Source organism: Mustela nigripes, chromosome 6 (genome assembly GCF_022355385.1).
Source record: "Mustela nigripes isolate SB6536 chromosome 6, MUSNIG.SB6536, whole genome shotgun sequence".
Taxonomy (NCBI): domain Eukaryota; kingdom Metazoa; phylum Chordata; class Mammalia; order Carnivora; family Mustelidae; genus Mustela; species Mustela nigripes.
Window position 1 is genome coordinate 51,653,890 of NC_081562.1, and position 19,079 is coordinate 51,672,968.

A 19,079-nucleotide genomic window follows, 5' to 3' on the forward strand; every position below is an offset into this window, starting at 1 on the left:
TACTTATCAACCCCTGATCCCGTGCCAGCCAGCCATTCCTCTCCATCTCCTTATACTGGTCCCATGCACCCTTAGACTCTCCCATACACCCAAACTCCATGCATTTACCACTTTGTGCTTTTAACTTCTGGTACAAACGATAATAATGGGTAGATGAAAACACAGTTGAAATAAAGAAAAATCAAGGTATTTCAAAATAAAAGGGCAAAATAATAGCATTTTTACTCGACACTTGGGAATCAGAATCCATGGAAAAATATCCAATACCGACAACACACTCTAACTTTTTGTAGATAGACATATATAAATATATGCAGATGCGTATGTGTATCTCCATCTGTATTCTCCTTCTCTAGCTATGTCAGACAAGTGCCTGGCTCTGGAGAAAACCTTATTCAAAACCAGTCTATTCAATGACCTTCTCCCCCCCTTTCCCAATGGACCATTATATCATCATGATATTTAAGCAACATCCTGTTTGATATACATTAGATTGAAACCTTGTTTAGTAAACAGCAAGAATAATAATTTGGGGATAACAAACAGTAATATAATAAAACAAGAGGAAGAAAATGTGGTATTTATTTTTAATAATGAACAGAAGAATGGCATTTAAGCCATTAATTTTATTATCTGAAACTAATCAAGCCCTGAAAATTGCTTTATGAAAACAGACATATCTTAATTTGGAATTTTAAAAAACTGTAAAAGGTATCACTTTCTAAAATGTGACAGGGTAGGGGCGCCTGGGTGGCTTAGTGGGTTAAGCCGCTGCCTTCGGCTCAGGTCATGATCTCAGGGTCCCGGGATCGAGTCCCGCATCGGGCTCTCTGCTCAACAGGGAGCCTGCTTCCTCCTCTCTCTCTCTCTGCCTGCCTCTCTGCCTACTTGTAATCTCTCTCTGTCAAATAAATAAATAAAATCTTTAAAATAAATAAAATGTGACAGGGTAAAGGAACAAAGTAAGGCAACTAACTATCATGTGCACTTGAAAAGCTCTCACACGCTTTTTTATCAAAACATTATTGGTGTCTCTATTTGCCATACCTGAACACACTGTTCTGCCATGCTGCATGTTAATAAAGAATAAAAAAAAAAAAATGAGGACATGTTAGCAGAATAAAACTAAAACTACTGCAGGGAGAATTTAAAAAATTAATTCACAAGCTCTTATATATAGTATTAAACATAGATCAGTGATTTAACATTTTTAACTCAATTAACAAACCATGCAGTTCTTAGCTATGAATGGATGACTCATGAGACGGATTTAATTTGTTAAAATATTTTGTCCTTTTTAGATTTCAAAGCAAGTTGTAAGATCCTATTACAAAAGTGTCCTTCTCTTAAGTCAATTCTTAATGCACTTGTTAGAGTGACAAAGCATAAGAGAACAAAGATATGTCTTTTAGGTTGTGTCTATTTGATGCAATTCTAAAAATAAATATTTCAGTCATTATTTAGCATCAGGTAAAAACTACTGTCAAAATGAAGTACTACTTCAAACCCAAAATAGTAAAACTAAGTTTGTAACATCAGACATGTACTATACATTGCAACCAAAAAACTAGGAAACTGAACTGTTCATAGTTCTTAGTTGCAGTGCCATAAGCTTCCATTTAAAGCTTTGCAATATAGCCAAAAACACGACCACTGCTCAACTCCACTAACATTCCAGACACATGTGGCCAAAAACCTGACCTGCACTCCTGCACTTACTTCGCTTCTGGGACACAGCCTGCAAGCATGCAGTCACAATGTCGCAGTTTCTCTGTACTTTGTGCAGAAGCCTGTCTTTTTGCTTCAGCTGCCGAAGTAACTTTGCCGACTGAATGCCAATTCTGTACTTTAGCTCTTGAAGGATTGTCTTCAGTTCATTAGTGTCTATCAGTAAAGAAAAAGAAAAAGGAAAAGGAAAAAAAATAAATACCCAGAGAGGGACACAAATTCCAATGTAATGCTAATCATAGGATAAACACCTAAAACACTCATTTAAACCAGGTAATTCTGGGTTCTCTCACCCAGGATTACATGTATGTATTCAGCTAAGATATTCTTTTTATTTGTTTTTTAAGATTTTATTTATTTGAGACAGAGAGAGAGAAAGCAGGAGCAGGGGCGGGGCGGGACGGTGGGGGGGGGGGGGGGGTGTGTGTGCAGAGGGCGAGGAAGAAGCAGACTCTCTTAAGAGGGAGCTCAATGAGAGGGCTCGATCCCACCACCCTGAGATCACAGCCTGAGCCAAAAGCATACAGTTAATCCACTGAGCTATGCAGGTGCACCCAGCTGAGATATTCTGATCAAATAAGTCACTCACTCATTTCCTGCCCTGTCACTGAAACAAATACTGTAAGGTAAATTTTATCCCTGAGACTACTTGCAACATGTAAGCAAAGTCTCTTGTCATATTTAGCTCTGGTTTACCTTTCCTTGCCTGAAAATTGGCATGTATATTTTGTATCATTAAAGTTCAGCTCAGATGGTAAGCTTATAAGAATCTTTTGGGGGGGCGCCTGGGTGGCTCAATGGGTTAAAGTCTCTGCTTTCAGCTCAGGTCATGGTCCCAGGGTCCTGGAATCGAGCCCAGCATCGGGCTCTCTGCTCAGCAGGACACCTGCTTCTGCCTCTCCCTCTGCCTGCCTCTCTACCTACTTGTGATCTCTGTCTATCAAATAAATAAATAAAATCTTTTAAAAAAGAAAAAGAATCCTTTTGGGGCTATCACATCAATGATAAACCTAATAGCTGATAACAAATGTTTTTAAAACCACTTACATGTTTGTACACGATCAGTTAAAAAAGTAAATAATAGAACCACATTTTTTAACGTAGATGAATATAGCAATATTGGTTTTGTTTTAAATATACAATCTTCCAGTAGCTTGACTATTAGGTACAACATATTAGAAACTCAGCAATTTTTCAAATATGAGAGAAAATACATTTCCTTTCAATGGATAAAGTAAGGATAATTCCAAATTCATAAAATTAATATTAACAAAAGCTGTCTTTCCACAAGTGGAAAAAGATTTGGGGATCAGAACTATTGACAATCTTTATATGAATAATCATTACTATTGGGAGTTCTGTTTGTCACACTTTTTCTTTTAAAAAACTTATTTTTTATTTGATAGAGAGACAGACAAAAAGAGCACAAATGGGGGTAGCGGGTAGAGGAAGAAGCAGGCTCCCTGCTCAGCAGGGACACAGGGCTAGATCCCAAGACCCTGGGATCAGGACCTGAACCAAAGGCAGATGCTTAATTGACTGAGCCACCCAGACGCCCCTGTTTGTCACTTGATATTATCATTAGTCACTATAGTGTGACTGCCAGTCAGGCAAGAAGCTTCCACTCAGCTTGGCATTAGCTAGGCTCTCATTAAAGGTCCTGTGTGAGATTTGGATCCATTCACTTTTAAAGGGATTTGGAGAAACTAGTGAGGACCAGAAGAGAACAAAGGAAGTGTTCAAAAGTAAAAATAAATAAATTTTAGAGGTCAAAGAAAATGAACTTTGGGGGTCTGTATAACAGAAGTACAAGGGGGTCCTTTAACAGCAGTCTTATTTGACTACAACATGGAAAATGTATTTGATCTTAAAAAGAACTCCCTTTGGATCAAGCAACTACCTTTTTGATCTTAGGCAAGGTAGTGCTCTGAGTCTCACATTCTGCTTAGCATACAAGATTATTCTGAGAGACTAATGTCTAATGCTTAGCATACAAGATCATTCTAAGAGACTAATGTGAATAGTCTTTATAAACATCAATATAAATAACACTAAAATAAGAATAAGGGAAGAGAACAAAGGCCGGTTATTTCTCTTACCTTGAGTTTAACATGGTGGTATCTAGTGGGAAGTAAGAGCATATTTAGGTTAAATGATATTTTTTGTGCTCTAAGGACAATTAAATATGGAAACAAGCTACAAGAGACCAGAGAGCTCTTAGATCAAGTTCCTAGATTCTTTCCATTGAACAAAGAGTCTTTCTATCAATGTTTAAAATTTTTCCTTCCTTAAAGAAAAAGGGTAGGAATATCATCATCTTGAATTTACATTATAGATTTCTTCCAACAAACGATCATTTTTAGTGACTCTTAAGGTACCTACAGCTCTGTGACTCTCTGAATTACATGTATTGTCCAAAGGAGGAAAAAATCTCCAGAGTGAGTTTAGAAATTTCTACAGTAATATCTGCTGATACATAAGCATCCTGAAGACAGAAGGAAGCTCTCCTTTATCTTTGTATGTTCTACCACATCAGACACTTTTGCTGTTAAATGAGTGTTAAATAAATGAGTAAAAGTGAGACCACCAACTGACAAGCTGTGGATGACCTCCTCTCTAAGGCATTCTGGTATATACGATAATAATAAAAATCATATCTAACATTTGTTGAGTATTTTACACACATTAACTTATGTAATTATCACCACAGCCTTCTCTCCGGTTAGGTGTTATTATTATCCCCACTTGTAAGTGAGGAAAATGAGACACAGAAAGGTTAAAAATTTTGGCCAAAGTCACACAGCTAGTAATGGCAGTAATGAACAGTAATGAACAGAATTCCAGCATTCTGACCTCAAAGTCCACCACCTTTATAAAAATGCTGAGAACAGAGCCAAGATTTCCTGAGAAATCATCACATCTCACATAAATAAAGGGCCCACACATGTTAAAGATCTTTAGATCAGTGCTACAGCAAAATTCCTAATAGAAGACTGAATTATCACACTGGTTATCTATTTGCATTATATGAAATTCTTACTGAGCACTAGGTTAGCAGGGACACTTTTTGACCCTGAAAATATATCAAGTAATCTAATAAACTATAAAATTATTTATATAGGCAGCTGTTTTCACAGCTCTTTATTCTTAGTATTCTAATGATGTTCATCAATAAATGGGTGTCTGTGTGTAAGACTATTAGAATATGGCACTTTTGTTCATCCTAATAGGATTGATTTAAAGGAAAGAAGAGGTTAGCAGGCAACTAACCAGGCAAGAAGACTGGAGACTTGGGAAAAAAACAGACTCTTAGAGGTCTTATGAATTAATAGAGTGGTCACTGGTTTGAAATCCACATGCAAAGCTGTACTGTTACCTCTTCTTTATAATTTAGTTTGCCAAATTTCCTCTTCCAAAAGGAAATTACCAATCCCCAGAATTTGCTCAGTAATGAAAAAGCAAACAGCCTTGCAAAAACAGAAAGCCAAATCATAATTCTTCAAAATTGACTTTGTTGGATTCTGAAAGAACTACTGCCCTGCGGAACTCTTGGCATAAACAGACACTCAGAACAGCCAAATAACTGTATCAAATAAAATGGCCCTATTCCAGGCAAAGTCCCAGGCAGAGGGAGGAAGGTGGAAGCCATTTGTAACAATCAGATGGGAAATAAAAAAAAAAGCTAGGAAGCCAAGAGGAAGTTGAAAACTGTTTACATAGATTTGAGAAAGCGGACAGATTTATTCCTTTTCTGCTGTGTGTTTTCCTCCTCAGCCCCTTCCCCACCCCCACCCCCAACTACAATCAGGAGACAGGAGGCCATTCGACAGTATCCTCTCCTTCCTCCCTCTTCTGGTACTTTAGCACGAGGATATTAATTCAAGAAATGTTATGGTGACTTAGCATCTGTTTTCCACATCCTACTTCTTTTGTAAATTGGAGTCTTGGTATACCTATAAAAAAGACAGTGTAATAACTGTGTTAGTGCCTGAAAGGCAAACTATTACGCACAGTTGACCGGGGGAAGAAATCTCAATCAGGCCGTGAGCCTCAGAGTCTGATAACAAAAGAAATACCAAATTAGCCTCTACCCACCAAAAGGAAGGCCATTTTCAGGTCGACCTTTCCAACTGAAGGCACCAGCAGTCAAATCCTGTGATACTGCCAACACAGTGGGGCCCTCCAGTAATCCTCCACTGTAGGGGCGGGGTGGGGGGGTGGGGGGATTCGCCTAGTGAGCTTCCTGAAACCAGACAGGCGGGCAGAAATGGAATTCATTCGCTCTGCTTAGAAACTGCATTATCGAGTTATTCCGCCTCACTAGTGAATCACTATCCTAGTGCGTAGCCAGGGTAGGGCGGATTAGGGGAAGGGGGAGAAAAATCAGCCACAGGAGTCACCTCTCTTCTCCCGGCGCCCTCTAGGTAACTTCTGGTACACGTATCAGAAACTCCAAACCTGTCCTCACGGCTGTTCTGGGGAAATCAGAAGGTGGACGGCCTCCCCCTTTGGGCCTCCACGAACACGTGACCAGGCGCTAAGGTTCCACTGGACAACTCGAGAGGGAATGGGGGTCGAGGGGCAGTAAGAACCAAGTTTGGTCTAGAATTGGTAACACTGCGGGCACTAGCAGCAGGTCAGAGGAGACGCTGCAAACGTACTGAGCGCCCGGCGGCTCGGCCAGGTGCGCCCAGGTGAGCGCGGGGGCGCGGGCGGGCGCAGCGGGCGGGGCTCCAGGCAGCCCCCGAAGCCCCCGGCCCCGGCGCTCACCTTTCTGCCGCAGGTACTGCCTCTGGTGCCGCTGGCTCGGCCGCTCCTGCAGCTCCTGCAGCACGCGCGAGTCGCCGGCGCTGCCGCGGCCGCCCAGGAACACGTCGGAGCCGGAAGCCTCCGTCGAGCTGTCCAGGCTGTCGCGGCGCCGCTGGCGACCCCCGGGCCCGCGGCCCGCGCCCACCGCCTCCTCCTCCTCGGCGCAGCTGTACAGCTCGGTGAGCAGCCCGCTCACCAGGGACGCCGTGCGGCTGGTCCGGCCGTCCCGCGGCTCGCCGGACTCCGGGTCCTCCTCCGCCCCCCAGGAGTCCCGAGAGCCCCGAAGCCGCTCCGCCGACGGCGTCCCTTGCAGGCACGGGGCTCCGGGCACTCCGGGAACCGCTTCCTCCTCCGCGTCCTCCGGCCCTGCCCCCGGCTCCGGGCGCCCCATCCGGCCCCCGCCTGCGGGAAGGACCTCCATGGCCCGCGGCGTGCGATAGCCGGGCTCCTGCCGCTCCTCCCGCCCTGCGGCGCCGGCCAGTTCCGGGAGGAGGCGCGGCCTATTCGGCGCCTGGGGTGCCCTCGGCCGGGCGCCGCGCCAGCGGGCCCCAAATCCCTGGGACGCCTGACCTCCCGGCTTCGGGGACCCGAGCGGCGGCCCGCAGCTCCCGGCCTGGAGGGGCGGGGTGGGGGTGCGGCCACGCCTCCGGACTCCCTAGGGACACCTGCGGCAGGTGAGGCCCCACTTCGCCCGGGAGCGCTATCCGATCCGCGTTAAGGAGGAGGATGTGGCCAGAACACACCAGGATGAAGCCTTTAGCTGGAGGGGGTAGAACGCTCTGGCCGCCGCCACCTTCACTTTTAAGCACTTGATTTCAAGTCAGAAAGAGGGCAACTCCTGCATCCGATTCAGCCACCAGCTAGAAATGAGGCCTAGAGTTCTAAATACCACGCAGTCGGCCGAGGCCAGGAGCTCCCTTCTTGGCATAGTCCGGACACAATACCCAGCCCTTCCCACCTCCTCCCCACCTGATCTGGGCGCCTTCAAGGCGCTCTTAGTTTCTGACAATAACCTTTTGGAAGAGTTGGCATATACTTGAGATTTAATAACGCTGTGAACTTTTATCCTTCAGTGAAAAGTGAAGTACTAGGTTAAGATCAACTAATTCCCAGGCATGGGACCTAACAGAATGAGGCTTTTAATAACTGTCCATGAGATGACCAAACCAATAAATTGACATGACTGATTCTGACAGTAAAATCAAAAGTTTTTGTGATATCCTGAAAGATGTATCTTTATATTAGATCTCAACTCTGAGATGCTCCTCCACTGTATTTTTGTGAATTTAATAACAATTTTCAGTTTTGAGCGCTTTTTGTGTGCCAGAAACTCTTCTTCGTTCTTTGCACAATTTATCCTAGTTCTCATGTTAACCCTATAAAGTGGGTAAATAGTATTTTTTTTATTGAGGTATAATTGACGTAACATTAAGTTAGCTTCAGGGGCGCCTGGGTGGCTCAGTCAGTTAAGGGTCTGCCTTCAGCTCAGGTCATGATCCCAGCGTCCTGTTATGGAGCCGTGGATGGGATGCGGCTCCTTCTTCAGTGGGGAGCCTGCTTCTCCATCCTCCTGCCACTCCCCCTGCTTGTGCTCACTCTCCCACTCTCTAACAAATAAATAATCTTTATCAAAAAAAAAAAAAAAGTTAATTTCAGAACACCTGGATGACTCTCTTGGGCCTTCAGCTCAGGTCAGGATCACAGGACCCTGGAATCGAGTCTGGAGTTGGGCTCCCTGTTTGGTGGGGAGCCTGCTTCTCCCTCTGCCTCTGCCCCTCCCCCCCCCCAACACCAACCCCGTTCATGCTCTCTCTCTCCTTCACTTACTCTCAAATAAAAACTTTTTTTTTTTTTAAGTTTATTTCAGGTACACAACATAACACTTCAGTATTTCAGTATATTTCCAGATGATCACCAGGACAAGCCTAGTTAACATCCCTCACCATACATAGTTACAAAGGTAAGTGCTATTTTATTCTCACTTTTCAGAGAGCTGAGGCACAGAGAGGCTGAATTACTGCCCATCACAAAGAATAAAGTGAACTTCTCTTAAATCTTTAAGTGTCTGGTTTTCATTATGAATAAATACATATTCCTTACGGATGAGTATGTATTTGTCTATCTCCTAGCACTATTAAATATTTGCTGTATTACTAAAAAGATCCACAATGCCCCTAGTGAACAATGGTGGTGCTGTATGTCTGTTCAGCACACTTTTTACTTTTCAAGGCATTTTCATAATAGAGCCTGACCCTACAGGTAAAAACCTGATGTCTCTTGGCACTACCACCACAATACTTGTAAACAGAGTGAGAACAATAGGACCCTTTTTGAAATTGGAGTTATTATAAGAAAAGCAAACTGTTAGTAACTTTTTCCTTAGGCATCAGAATTTGAAGTTATTTTAGAAATATTATTTTATGGTTTTATAACTATATTAACTACTACTATATTCGTTTAATTTAAAATGTATGAAATAGAAAAAATTATTTTGGTTTTTTTTTGAGCTTTTTTTTTTTTTTTTTAATTATTGTTTCCAGCATTGACTAGAGTCCTGGGAGCCTTCCTTCACATGTCAAACTTTGCAACAAGCAGGACTTGCATAAAGGGAAACACTGAAATTGGGTTGCTTCTTATCTGACTTCCCGGCCCGTTCTCTAACTCCATGCAGTAAGAGATGTGATTACTAAATTGGGTTGCTTCTTATCTGACTTCCCAGCCCGTTCTCTAACTCCATGCAGTAAGAGATGTGATTACTAGTTTTCAGCACCTCATGCTGGGTATCTCTGTTGGGACATATGCATGAAGAAATTAAAAGTGAACTGAAAGGGATGGTGAAAGAGACCAGTAAACACAATAGATCATTGACAATCAGCATTTCAAAATTAACTAGAACTTCAAAAATCATTTCTCATTTCCCATCAGTATCAAATCACATAAAAAGAAACTGTCAAAATAAAATATAACAAGGAAAGCAGATTCAAGATCCTTGGACATGTTGGAATGATCATCCCTCCAGTATGCAAATGACCTTACCTCACCAGGGTCAAGTCTCTGCTTAAACGTCATCTTCTTAGGGGGTCTAACCACCTTATTTGAAACTGTGGCTTCCCACCCTCTCTTATTCCCCCTCATTGTTTTCTTTTTTCCGTAATATACTCCACCCTCCGATATACTATATCATCTACTGATTTATTATCTACCTTCTGCCAGTAAAATGTAAGCTCGGTAAGGCAGGAATTTTTGTCTATTTTGTTCACTGATATGAGCCCATCAAACTAGACAAAAGACCAACCAACTACCTGCTTTCCTATGAAAAGTGATTCTCATTAAAAAGAATCTTAGAAGTACTCTTAGCAAAGAGCAGCCCATATTTGGATCTTACATTACAGCTACTTGGTGACTAGAGGGCCCAAGTGAGTTCCCTGAACGACTGAAGCCAATTAATTGGGTATAGGAGAGAACTACTGGTCTCACAGAATATGATTTCAAACTGATCATGATTAAAGATAATAGTTAAAATTAAATTTACTATGGCCAATTATGCTACTGATAATAATCAGCATTCCAACTTGTTTAGAACCTGAGTTTTAATATTTAAATAATTATACTCATTATTTTACACCAGGTACAAGGTCTAGTGATGCATTATATTTACAAGCAGCTAAGAAGCATCTATCTCTAAGTTGAGTGCAACTTACTAAAACCTACAGGTTGCCATTTATGTGACTCTAGCGCACAAGCTGCAGGCTATGAACATTTAAATTATTTCCAAACAGGTATCAGGGTCTTGTCAATAACCTTCTGATACCCATCATTTAAAACTACCTAACAAGAGATGCCTGGGTGGCTCAGTCCGCTAAACAGCTACCTTAAGCTCAGGTCATGATCCCAGCTTCCTGGGATTGAGTTTCACAATGGGCCCTTTGCTCAGCAGGGAGCCTGCTTCTCCCTCTCCCCCGACGAATAAACACATAAAATCTTTATAAATAAATAAATAAAACTACCTAACAAAAAAATAAATTAAAGCTTGTTAAAAACAAAAACAAAAACTACCTTGGATGCCTGAGTTACTCAGTCTGTTAAGCATCTGCCTTCCGTTCAGGTCATGATCCTGGAGTCCTGGGATCAAGTCCGGCATTGGGCTCCCCACTCAGCAGGGAGTCTGCTCCTCCCTCTGATCCTACCCCTTCTCGTGCCCTTTCTCTTCCTCTCTCAAATAAATAAAATCTTAAAAAAAAAAAAAAACTACCTTAACAAGACTCTCAACATTTTTGACAATTTGATAATTTTTTTCAGCATGTTCAGACACACACATAAATACTGAACTGCTATAATGAAAGGCTTGATAATGCTTGGAATGGCTGATTTCTAAAATCTATTTAACCTTTCACTTTAATACTTCAGGAATTACTCATTCCCAAGCATAAGAGAAATTCAAAAGGTCATTTCTATGTTTCAGCTTCTGCTCATGAAAGCTCATTTCTGCTCTTTATTTTTGCTGATTAGAATTTATTTATATGCTTGGACTGCAATACAATCTGTTCTCAGTTTAATAACTATACATGAAGAGGACTCGTATTTTTCAATCCAAAAAGTTGGGATGCCAGGTAAACACAGGATTTTAGTACTTCTAAAAACCAACAAGCCTTAAACAGACCTTGGGAAATACATAGTAATACATAGTAGACGGTCAATAAGCAAAGGCTGTTAATGATGAATGACATTTAAACCATAAAATTTAAGTGCTTAGAGGAACTTTGGAGATCTGACTACACTTTTATTGTGACACTAGATTTCAAAGTGACAGGATATCACCCTTCCTTTGTAATAGTAAAAAATTGTGGTTGCTCAGTTATATCAGCTGGAAGCCAAACTTCTGATATCCCACTTGTACACATTACATTCTTTGAGAGTGAGGTTCCTACCACACCAGCATCCAGGCAGAGTGGCAAACCTAAACCAACTAAGCTATTTTGTCTAATCGGTTTAGTGCCTCTTCCACAGCGAATGCTTTCTGGTGAGCATAAATACGTCACACCATGTTCTTCACACTTTGTGCCTGTTCCTGTATATCCATCCTTTTGCCTCTACCTCAGACCTCCCTATCTCCAATCTTCCAGTCATTTTCCTTCCACTCCCATGACAGGGCCAGCCAAGGCCATTCACCACTACCAATGAACGCATATATATGCCAACCTCAGACCACTTACCTTATCTCACAAACTGGATGGTGAGGTGCATCAAACCAAAGCCATGCCCGTTAGGATGGTTTTCCCACACCACTGTCATACAAGGCCAGCCCTAAGTGAAACTGTAATGCAACCCACCATCCATTTCCACCCTGCGCCAATATACTATGCTGTTCTACCCATAAACCAAGCCTGGGTCGTCTCCTCCTCCCTTTGGTACCCGGTAACCATGATGAACAATATGGGAATTTGGGCTACCTTTTCACACACTTACTGATGCCCTCTGATCTTATTTGTGCTTGGTTCCAAATGTAACAGTTCATCACATGTAAAATTACTGCTGATCTTGATGAACTCTGACTTGGTAGGTCCAAGAGGACCCAACTCATGATGCATGGTCACTTGGTGTCTCATGGCCAAGAGTTCTATCTCTATCAGGGCTCGGTACACTTGAAGCCATTTTTCAAAAGATGCATAATTCCTGCTGTAGATAACATGGCCCTGCTCCCAAACCCTAAGGGTTGGCACTGTAATTTTCCCATGGGGACTTGTCCCACATCGCATCTTTTCTCATCAGTGACACCTGAAATATCATTGGGTCTGCCAGAGTATATGGTCTAAGCAAGAGGGTTACTTGTGTCACAGATGGGACCTGGCACCTGGACGGACTTCAAGATGTGGACCCTGTAGTTGTACAGAGCCTCACTCTCAGAAGGTCCCCATGCTTGGCTTATGCTTTGTGGTGACCAACTTGAAATTATTAACAATTTTATCTTTGAACTTGTGTTTTGAAAATAAAGTCCAATGGGACATGTGCAAGAGCAGAAGAGATAAACCAGGACAAAGGAGTACAGTAAGCAGGAGTCATGCCCGAAGCACTTGTCACATGCTCATGCCTCAGGGAAGTCAGGGAGTCTCACGGCCCCACCGTGGCCAGGAAAAGACCAAAGCCCAGACTGATGGCAGCAACAGCAGAAAGAACACTGGAGAAGCAGCAGCGGTGGCAACAGCAATAGGAAGAGAAAGGGGCTCTACACAAGACCAGTGATGGGACCTGTTGTGGGGGGTCTCCATCTGCTCCCCAAATCCCAGCTTTGTGATATTTGCACAAATCTTTTGAAAGCTACAGTGGGAACTGCTGGCTTTCAGGTAATACTCTTTGTCAGTAAATTATTACAAGATAAAAGCACACACATGAACACTGAAATAAAGCAAATCAGAGAATTATTTGAATTATTAGAATTTAGAGTTTAGACTTCTCCAAAGACTTCAGAAAACTTCCGCAACATGGGAGATCAAATATCCACAAGCTTATAAATAGAAAATAATACCATTTTCATGTGAAACTCCAGATGAACCAATTATTAATGATGAAAACAACTAAATTAATTTTTCCTTGTAACTGAAGATGCAGTGATAGAATGAATATACAGGCACCTTCAATTACTATATTAAAGTTTGAAGAAGCCACTTGAGGTTTCTTGCACACCCTCCACAAGCTACAGGAAATACCAAAGGAAACGTCACAATGTAACTATTATATCAGTGATAATGTTACAATTATAAAATTACAGTAATTTATGATTTACATTTAAAATTGAATTCATATCTAAATAAAACTGATCCATAGGAAGATTTACATGTATTTATTTTATTTTTTTAAAGATTTTACTTATCTATTTGAGAGAGAGTGAGAGAGATCACAGAGGTAGAAGGAGAAGCAGACTCACTGCTGAGCAGGGAGCCCAAAGCAGGGCTCAATCCCAGGACCCTGAGATCATGACCTGAGCTTAGATCAAGAGCCAGATGCTCAACAGACTGAGCCACTCAGGCACCCCAAGATTTACAGATTTTTAGAAAAATTATTCCACAAGAATGATCAGTTCCACAAATCCTAAAATTTCTATTTGGAAATAATCCATCAAATATTTATCCCTTTGGGGGACACCGGGGTAGCTCAGTTATTAGGTGTCTGCCTTCAGCTCGGGTCATGATTCTGGGGTTCTGGGATGGAGTCCCACATTCGGCTCCCGGCTCAGCGGGAAGCCTGCTTCTCTCTCTCCCACTCTTGTGTTCCCTCTTGTGCTGTCTCTCTATGTGTGGGAGGCCACGTTAAGGCTTGAGACAAGGACCAAGCCAGGCCCTGACTTGTGCCTCCGTTAAAGGCTGAATAGCCGAACAAAAGGCTTAGGTCAATAAAGTCGAGTAGCACTGAGAAAGGGTCTGTGCTATATGTTGCGCTCTCGCCTACGTGACTTCCCACACGTTTGCTAGTCAGATAGAGACGATTTGGCCGGGGTCAGAAATTCTTGGCTGGTCCTTGCTGTCCTTGCACGGGCTATAGACCACACCACTGTAAGACTGTGCTGTGCTTACACAACTATGTCTTGAGTGGCCTTGAAGTCAGTACGTCTGGCGCTGGAAGGTCTGCTATTAGGGCTTGGGAAATAGATAATGGGAAAGCTTGAAAGATTTTCTGTGCATGTTGCAAACTCTTTAGTAATCAGCTAAAAATAGATACTTTTCTTATGGTTGTTTCTATTAGCTATATAATGCCTCACAACCTTGAATAAACTCGGCACTATTGGACATCCTCCTTGGTGCTCCTCCTGTCCCCATCTCTTTGTCTCTTCATTTCTTTTCACCATTCTCTTACCCTCACATTCCTGGTCGATTTGTTGCACCGGCCACGCGACAGGGGACCTGAGCACATTCAGGAAGTGCGCACTTATAGGTAAGTAGTTACCAAATCCAGGTAAGAGGAGCCCGGTTTTTCAGGGCCACAACAGGAGTAAAATAACATGGGGCAAGGTCAATCAGTGGAACAAACTTTCTTTTTGACAGCATTGCAGGCCCTAACGAAAAAGCAGGGGGTCCAAGGTTACTAAACGAACCTTGCAGCAGTTCTTTGACACTGTTTCAGTGTTATGTCCATGGTTCCCAAAGGAAGGAACTATAAGTTTAGATGCATGGCAAAAAGTGGGGCAAAAGATTAAAAATCAATTAAAAAGTAGGGGTCCATGTGCTTGCCCTAAAGGAACAATAAAAATTTGGGAGGATATTTGGGAGGCTTTAGATCCGCAACACTCTATAGATTTACTATCTATAGCCTCTCGGGATTCCCCCTGTGATTTGGTAGTAGATGAGCAAGAGGATGTGTATCAGCACTTGGGCACAAATAGTCCTCCTCCCTCTCCTGAGTTAATCGCTGGTCTCACTGGTTCACAATCAGACCCTTTAGACGCCCCTGAGGTTGGAGTGCCTTTGGATGACAAATGTAATTAAATTATGGACATCTAGGTCTTAACCAAATGAAATAAAATACTAAAGCATTAAGTACTTGATATAGGTTTATGCTTTTGACTTCTTGCTACAAAAAAAACTAAGAATAAGCATGTTTTATACTTAACTGTTTCAGAATTTGCCTTCTAAAAAATTCTGTTGTAACTGTTCACAATTGGTTTATATTTTGTCTTCACTAGAGATTAAGATATTTCTAAAAGAGCAAAATTCTGCTAACTGTGAGGCTGATGGAAATAAGGAAAGCAACCCTATATGTAGGAAAATAGGAAATATGTAAGAAAGATTTAAGGAATGAGACTGCATTTTATTAAAAGTAAAAGAAGGTAATTTTATCCTAAATGAAAGGTTGTTTGGAAGGAAATGACTTGGGACAAAACCTAAATGCAAAAGCAAGTTGTAAAAGGTTTGTGAAGGGATATCTTCAGGAAAGGAACTTTAGGTATGGTCAGGACAACATGTAAAAGATTCCCCTCCCTTTGTCTGCGACATCATTCATGATGGGAGGGAAACCCAGTAAACCCACTATCTTAAGACTACATGCTTAATAATAATAAAAAAGAAAAGACACTGATATTAAAAAGCTGGTTTTCTCTCTGTTTAAAAGGGCAAAGTTTTCTTAGGTTAATTGATCCGTTATGATTTTCTGTTTGCCTGCCCAGAAAACCCAGTTTCTTTGTTTTGTTTCATCAGGTGTTTAACATCCCTAATTATATTTAGCCATGTATTTTAAAACTTTCTAAGGTTTTAGCAATTGCCAACAAGATTTAAATTATAAATGAAATCTCTTTAACTCATAAGGCTTTTCCTTGATATACTAAAATACTCAATAAGTACTACTAAACCAATAATAAACCTTGGGTGACATTTGGGTAAGTGCTGTAACTACTCTGAGTTCTATACATTTCTTAAAGTTTTAATATTTTGAATTTTTTTTTTTAAAGATTTTATTTATTTATTTGACAGAGAGAAATCACAAGTAGATGGAGAGGCAGGCAGAGAGAGAGGGGGAAGCAGGCTCCCTGCTGAGCAGAGAGCCCGATGCGGGACTCGATCCCAGGACTCTGAGATCATGACCTGAGCCGAAGGCAGCGGCTTAACCCACTGAGCCACCCAGGCGCCCTAAAGTTTTAATATTTTGATAAGGTCATCACCTGGTAATTTAACCATATCTATTCTGAGTTTTGTCATTTGTAATTGTTTTAATTCTCTTGTAAAATATCAAGACAAACACAAATATTTGATATACTTGAAAATCCTAAAACTAAAATGGATAAGAATTTCCAGAACTAACTAAAACTGCATTCACCAGATTTAGTAACATGGAACTATATAAACTAAAAAATTATAATGTTATATCTTTTAATGTTTTGTCTTATTTTAAACATTACTGGTTCTCTAATGTTTACTCTTCCAAACTAAAAATATTTTTTTCTTAAGATGTCTGTGACTTGGGGCTGGGACGCCTGGGTGGCTCAGTTGGTTGGGCAGCTGCCTTCGGCTCAGGTCATGATCCCGGCGTCCTGGGATCGAGTCCCACAGTCCCACATCGGGCTCCTTGCCCCGCAGGGAGCCTGTCTCTCCCTCTGACTCTGCCTGCCACTCTGCCTGTGCTCTCTCTCTCTCTCTGACAAATAAATAAATAAAAATCTTTAAAAAAAAAAAAAAAGATGTCTGTAACTTACAAAAATATAAAAATATTTATTTACAAACAAATCAGAACATTCAATGGACATCCCCTATAATTCACAAGGACAAGCCATTGTCTAAAAAGCTAATGATACCCTTAAATCTTACCTCAAAAAATTAAAAGAGGGGGAGATACTACAGGGAACAATGAAATACTCTCCTCATATGCATTTAATTTTAATTCTTTATGTTTTAAATTTTTTGAATGTCGACGATATAGGTCACACAGCAGAGGAACACTTTTGGCATCCAGACTTTTCTCCTCTTCCTTATGCTAGGTGGAAAGACCCCCTGATGGGCACTTGGAAGGGTCCTAACCCTGTCCTCCGCAGAGGACGTGGTTTTGTTTGTGTTTTCCCGCAGGATGAGGACACCCCACGCTGGATGCCAGAGAGACGATGCCAACTCCTTGCCCCTGTGGCAACGAATTGCAACACTGACCCTGAGTCGGAGAAATCAGTGGAGGAGAAGAAGATGTCTCCCCCCTTACAGGAGAGGGATGTTTCATGCAGAACTCTGGAAACTGGTTGCTGCGCTGGGACCAATCGGAGTGCAAATAGCCAGGAGTCGTTAACACTGCCACAAAGGACTTCAATCTGACTTTGTGGGCTATATTCCTAGACCTTTTTTACTGGTAGTGGGCTCGGGATCAATAGTTCTCACCTCTTTCCAAGGGGGACATCTATTGTGTAATATCCATTGTGACCACTGTGTTTTAACAAGTTGTCTACCTGTATCCCTGCCTTTGTCAGGCACAGGTCCCATGATAGTGTTTATCACTATGCAACCCCCCTTATGTACTCTTACCCGTAGATGTAGAAGGACCTTGGTATGCTGATTATGGTTATCAGTTTGCCCTTAAAAGGCAGTTGCAGCTCAAACAAGTCAAAAGTCTTCCGGGTCTATTGATAGCAGGAATAGCAGCACTAGTAACACTCATTCTGGTTGTTTACTGAACTCCTCATTTTATTACTTGCTTTTGTTTTAATATGGTGCATTGTACAGATTCATGCAGAACAGCAACAATACACACTCAAGCACAAATTCATATGCTTAATTTATTTAAAAAGGAAAGGGGAAATGTGGGAGGCCATATTAAGGCTTGAGACAAGGACCAAGCCAGGTCCTGACTTGTGCCTCCGTTAAAGGCTGAATAGCCGAACAAAAGGCTTAGGTCAATAAAGTCGAGTAGCACTGAGAAAGGGTCTGTGCTATATGTTGCGCTCTCGCCTACGTGACTTCCCACACGTTTGCTAGTCAGAGACGATTTGGTTGGGGTCAGAAATTCTTGCTGGTCCTTGCTGTCATTGCACGGGCTATAGACCACACCACTGTAAGACTGTGCTGTGCTTACACAAACTATGTCTTGAGTGGCCTTGAAGTCTGGCGCTGGAAGGTCTGCTATTGGTGTTTGGGAAATAGATAATGGGAAAGCTTGAAGGATTTTCTGTGCATATTGCAAATTCTTTAGTAATCAGCTAAAAATAGGTACTTTTCTTATGATTGTTTCTGTTAGCTATATAATGCCGCACAACCTTGAATAAACTCGGCACTATTGGACGTCCTCCTCGGTGCTCCTCCTGTCCCCATCTCTTTGTCTCTTCATTTCTTTCCACCATCCTCTTACCCTCACGTTCTTGGTCCATTTGTCACGCCGGCCGCGACATCTATGTTAAATAAATCTTTTTTTTTTTTTTAATTCCACTTAATTAACATATTGTGTAATGTTTCAAAATAAAATCTTCTTAAAAAATTTATGCTTTTGGGCGCCTGGGTGGCTCAGTGGGTTAAGCCGCTGCCTTCGGCTCGGGTCATGATCTCAGGGTCCTGGGATCGAGTCCCGCATCGGGCTCTCTGCTTGGCGGGGAGCCTGCTTCCCCCCACCCCTCTCTCTGCCTGCCTCTCCATCTACTTGTGATTTCTCTCTGTCAAATAAATAAATAAAATCTTTAAAAAAAAATTTATGCTTTTGTTATGTAGCCTATAAAGTACTCTTACTACGTCTAGTAATAGTTAATCGGAAGAAAGATCCTCCTTAAAATGAAAAATGTTTAATAAACTTGGATCCTCCTCTGTGGGAGTCAGATGTCATTGAAGGTCTGGAGCCCCGTTCTCCCCCCCGAGAAGTCATCTGAGTGACTTCAAGGACACAGTATGAGGTTATAGGCTGTTTTTTAAATGACCAAAGTAGTGCAAAAGTTAGCAACCTTCTTACAAGCTCGAGGTAAAGGTGATTGGGACTTTAAGAATAGGATCCTATTGGTGCTGCTGGAAGCCTGGGGTATCTCATCTTACCATTCTTGGGTAGGTTGGGTTTCCATGGTGTCTCAGAGGAGCACTGGTCTCTGAATGTTAGTGCAT

General features: G+C 41.8%; 1 protein-coding gene and 1 long non-coding RNA gene across 5 annotated transcripts in view; one reads left to right on the plus strand and one right to left on the minus strand.

The window, feature by feature from the left end:
• The window catches only part of TBC1D30 (TBC1 domain family member 30), an 82,746-nt gene extending 75,623 nt beyond the window's left edge, over window positions 1–7,123 (minus strand). For 2 of the 3 annotated variants that reach the window (XM_059402541.1, XM_059402540.1), the window contains exons 1-2: window positions 6,499–7,123; window positions 1,720–1,884 (exon numbers count right to left, since the gene is read on the minus strand). In XM_059402541.1, coding sequence (XP_059258524.1) covers window positions 1,720–1,884; window positions 6,499–6,958 — 625 coding nt within the window. In that variant the 5' untranslated portion in view covers window positions 6,959–7,123. Of the gene's footprint in view, window positions 1–1,719; window positions 1,885–5,823; window positions 5,842–6,498 lie in introns of those variants that run through there. The other variant, XM_059402544.1, reaches the window with a different exon arrangement.
• On the plus strand, window positions 7,122–18,588 carry LOC132019458 (uncharacterized). 2 transcript variants are annotated; one of them, XR_009404785.1, is made up of 3 exons: window positions 7,122–7,211; window positions 8,395–8,497; window positions 17,082–18,588. It is a non-coding gene; the product is annotated as an uncharacterized LOC132019458 (long non-coding RNA). The 2 variants fall into 2 exon arrangements; XR_009404786.1 differs by lacking the exon at window positions 17,082–18,588 and adding an exon at window positions 9,078–10,093.
• The last annotated feature ends 491 nt before the right edge of the window (window positions 18,589–19,079 follow it).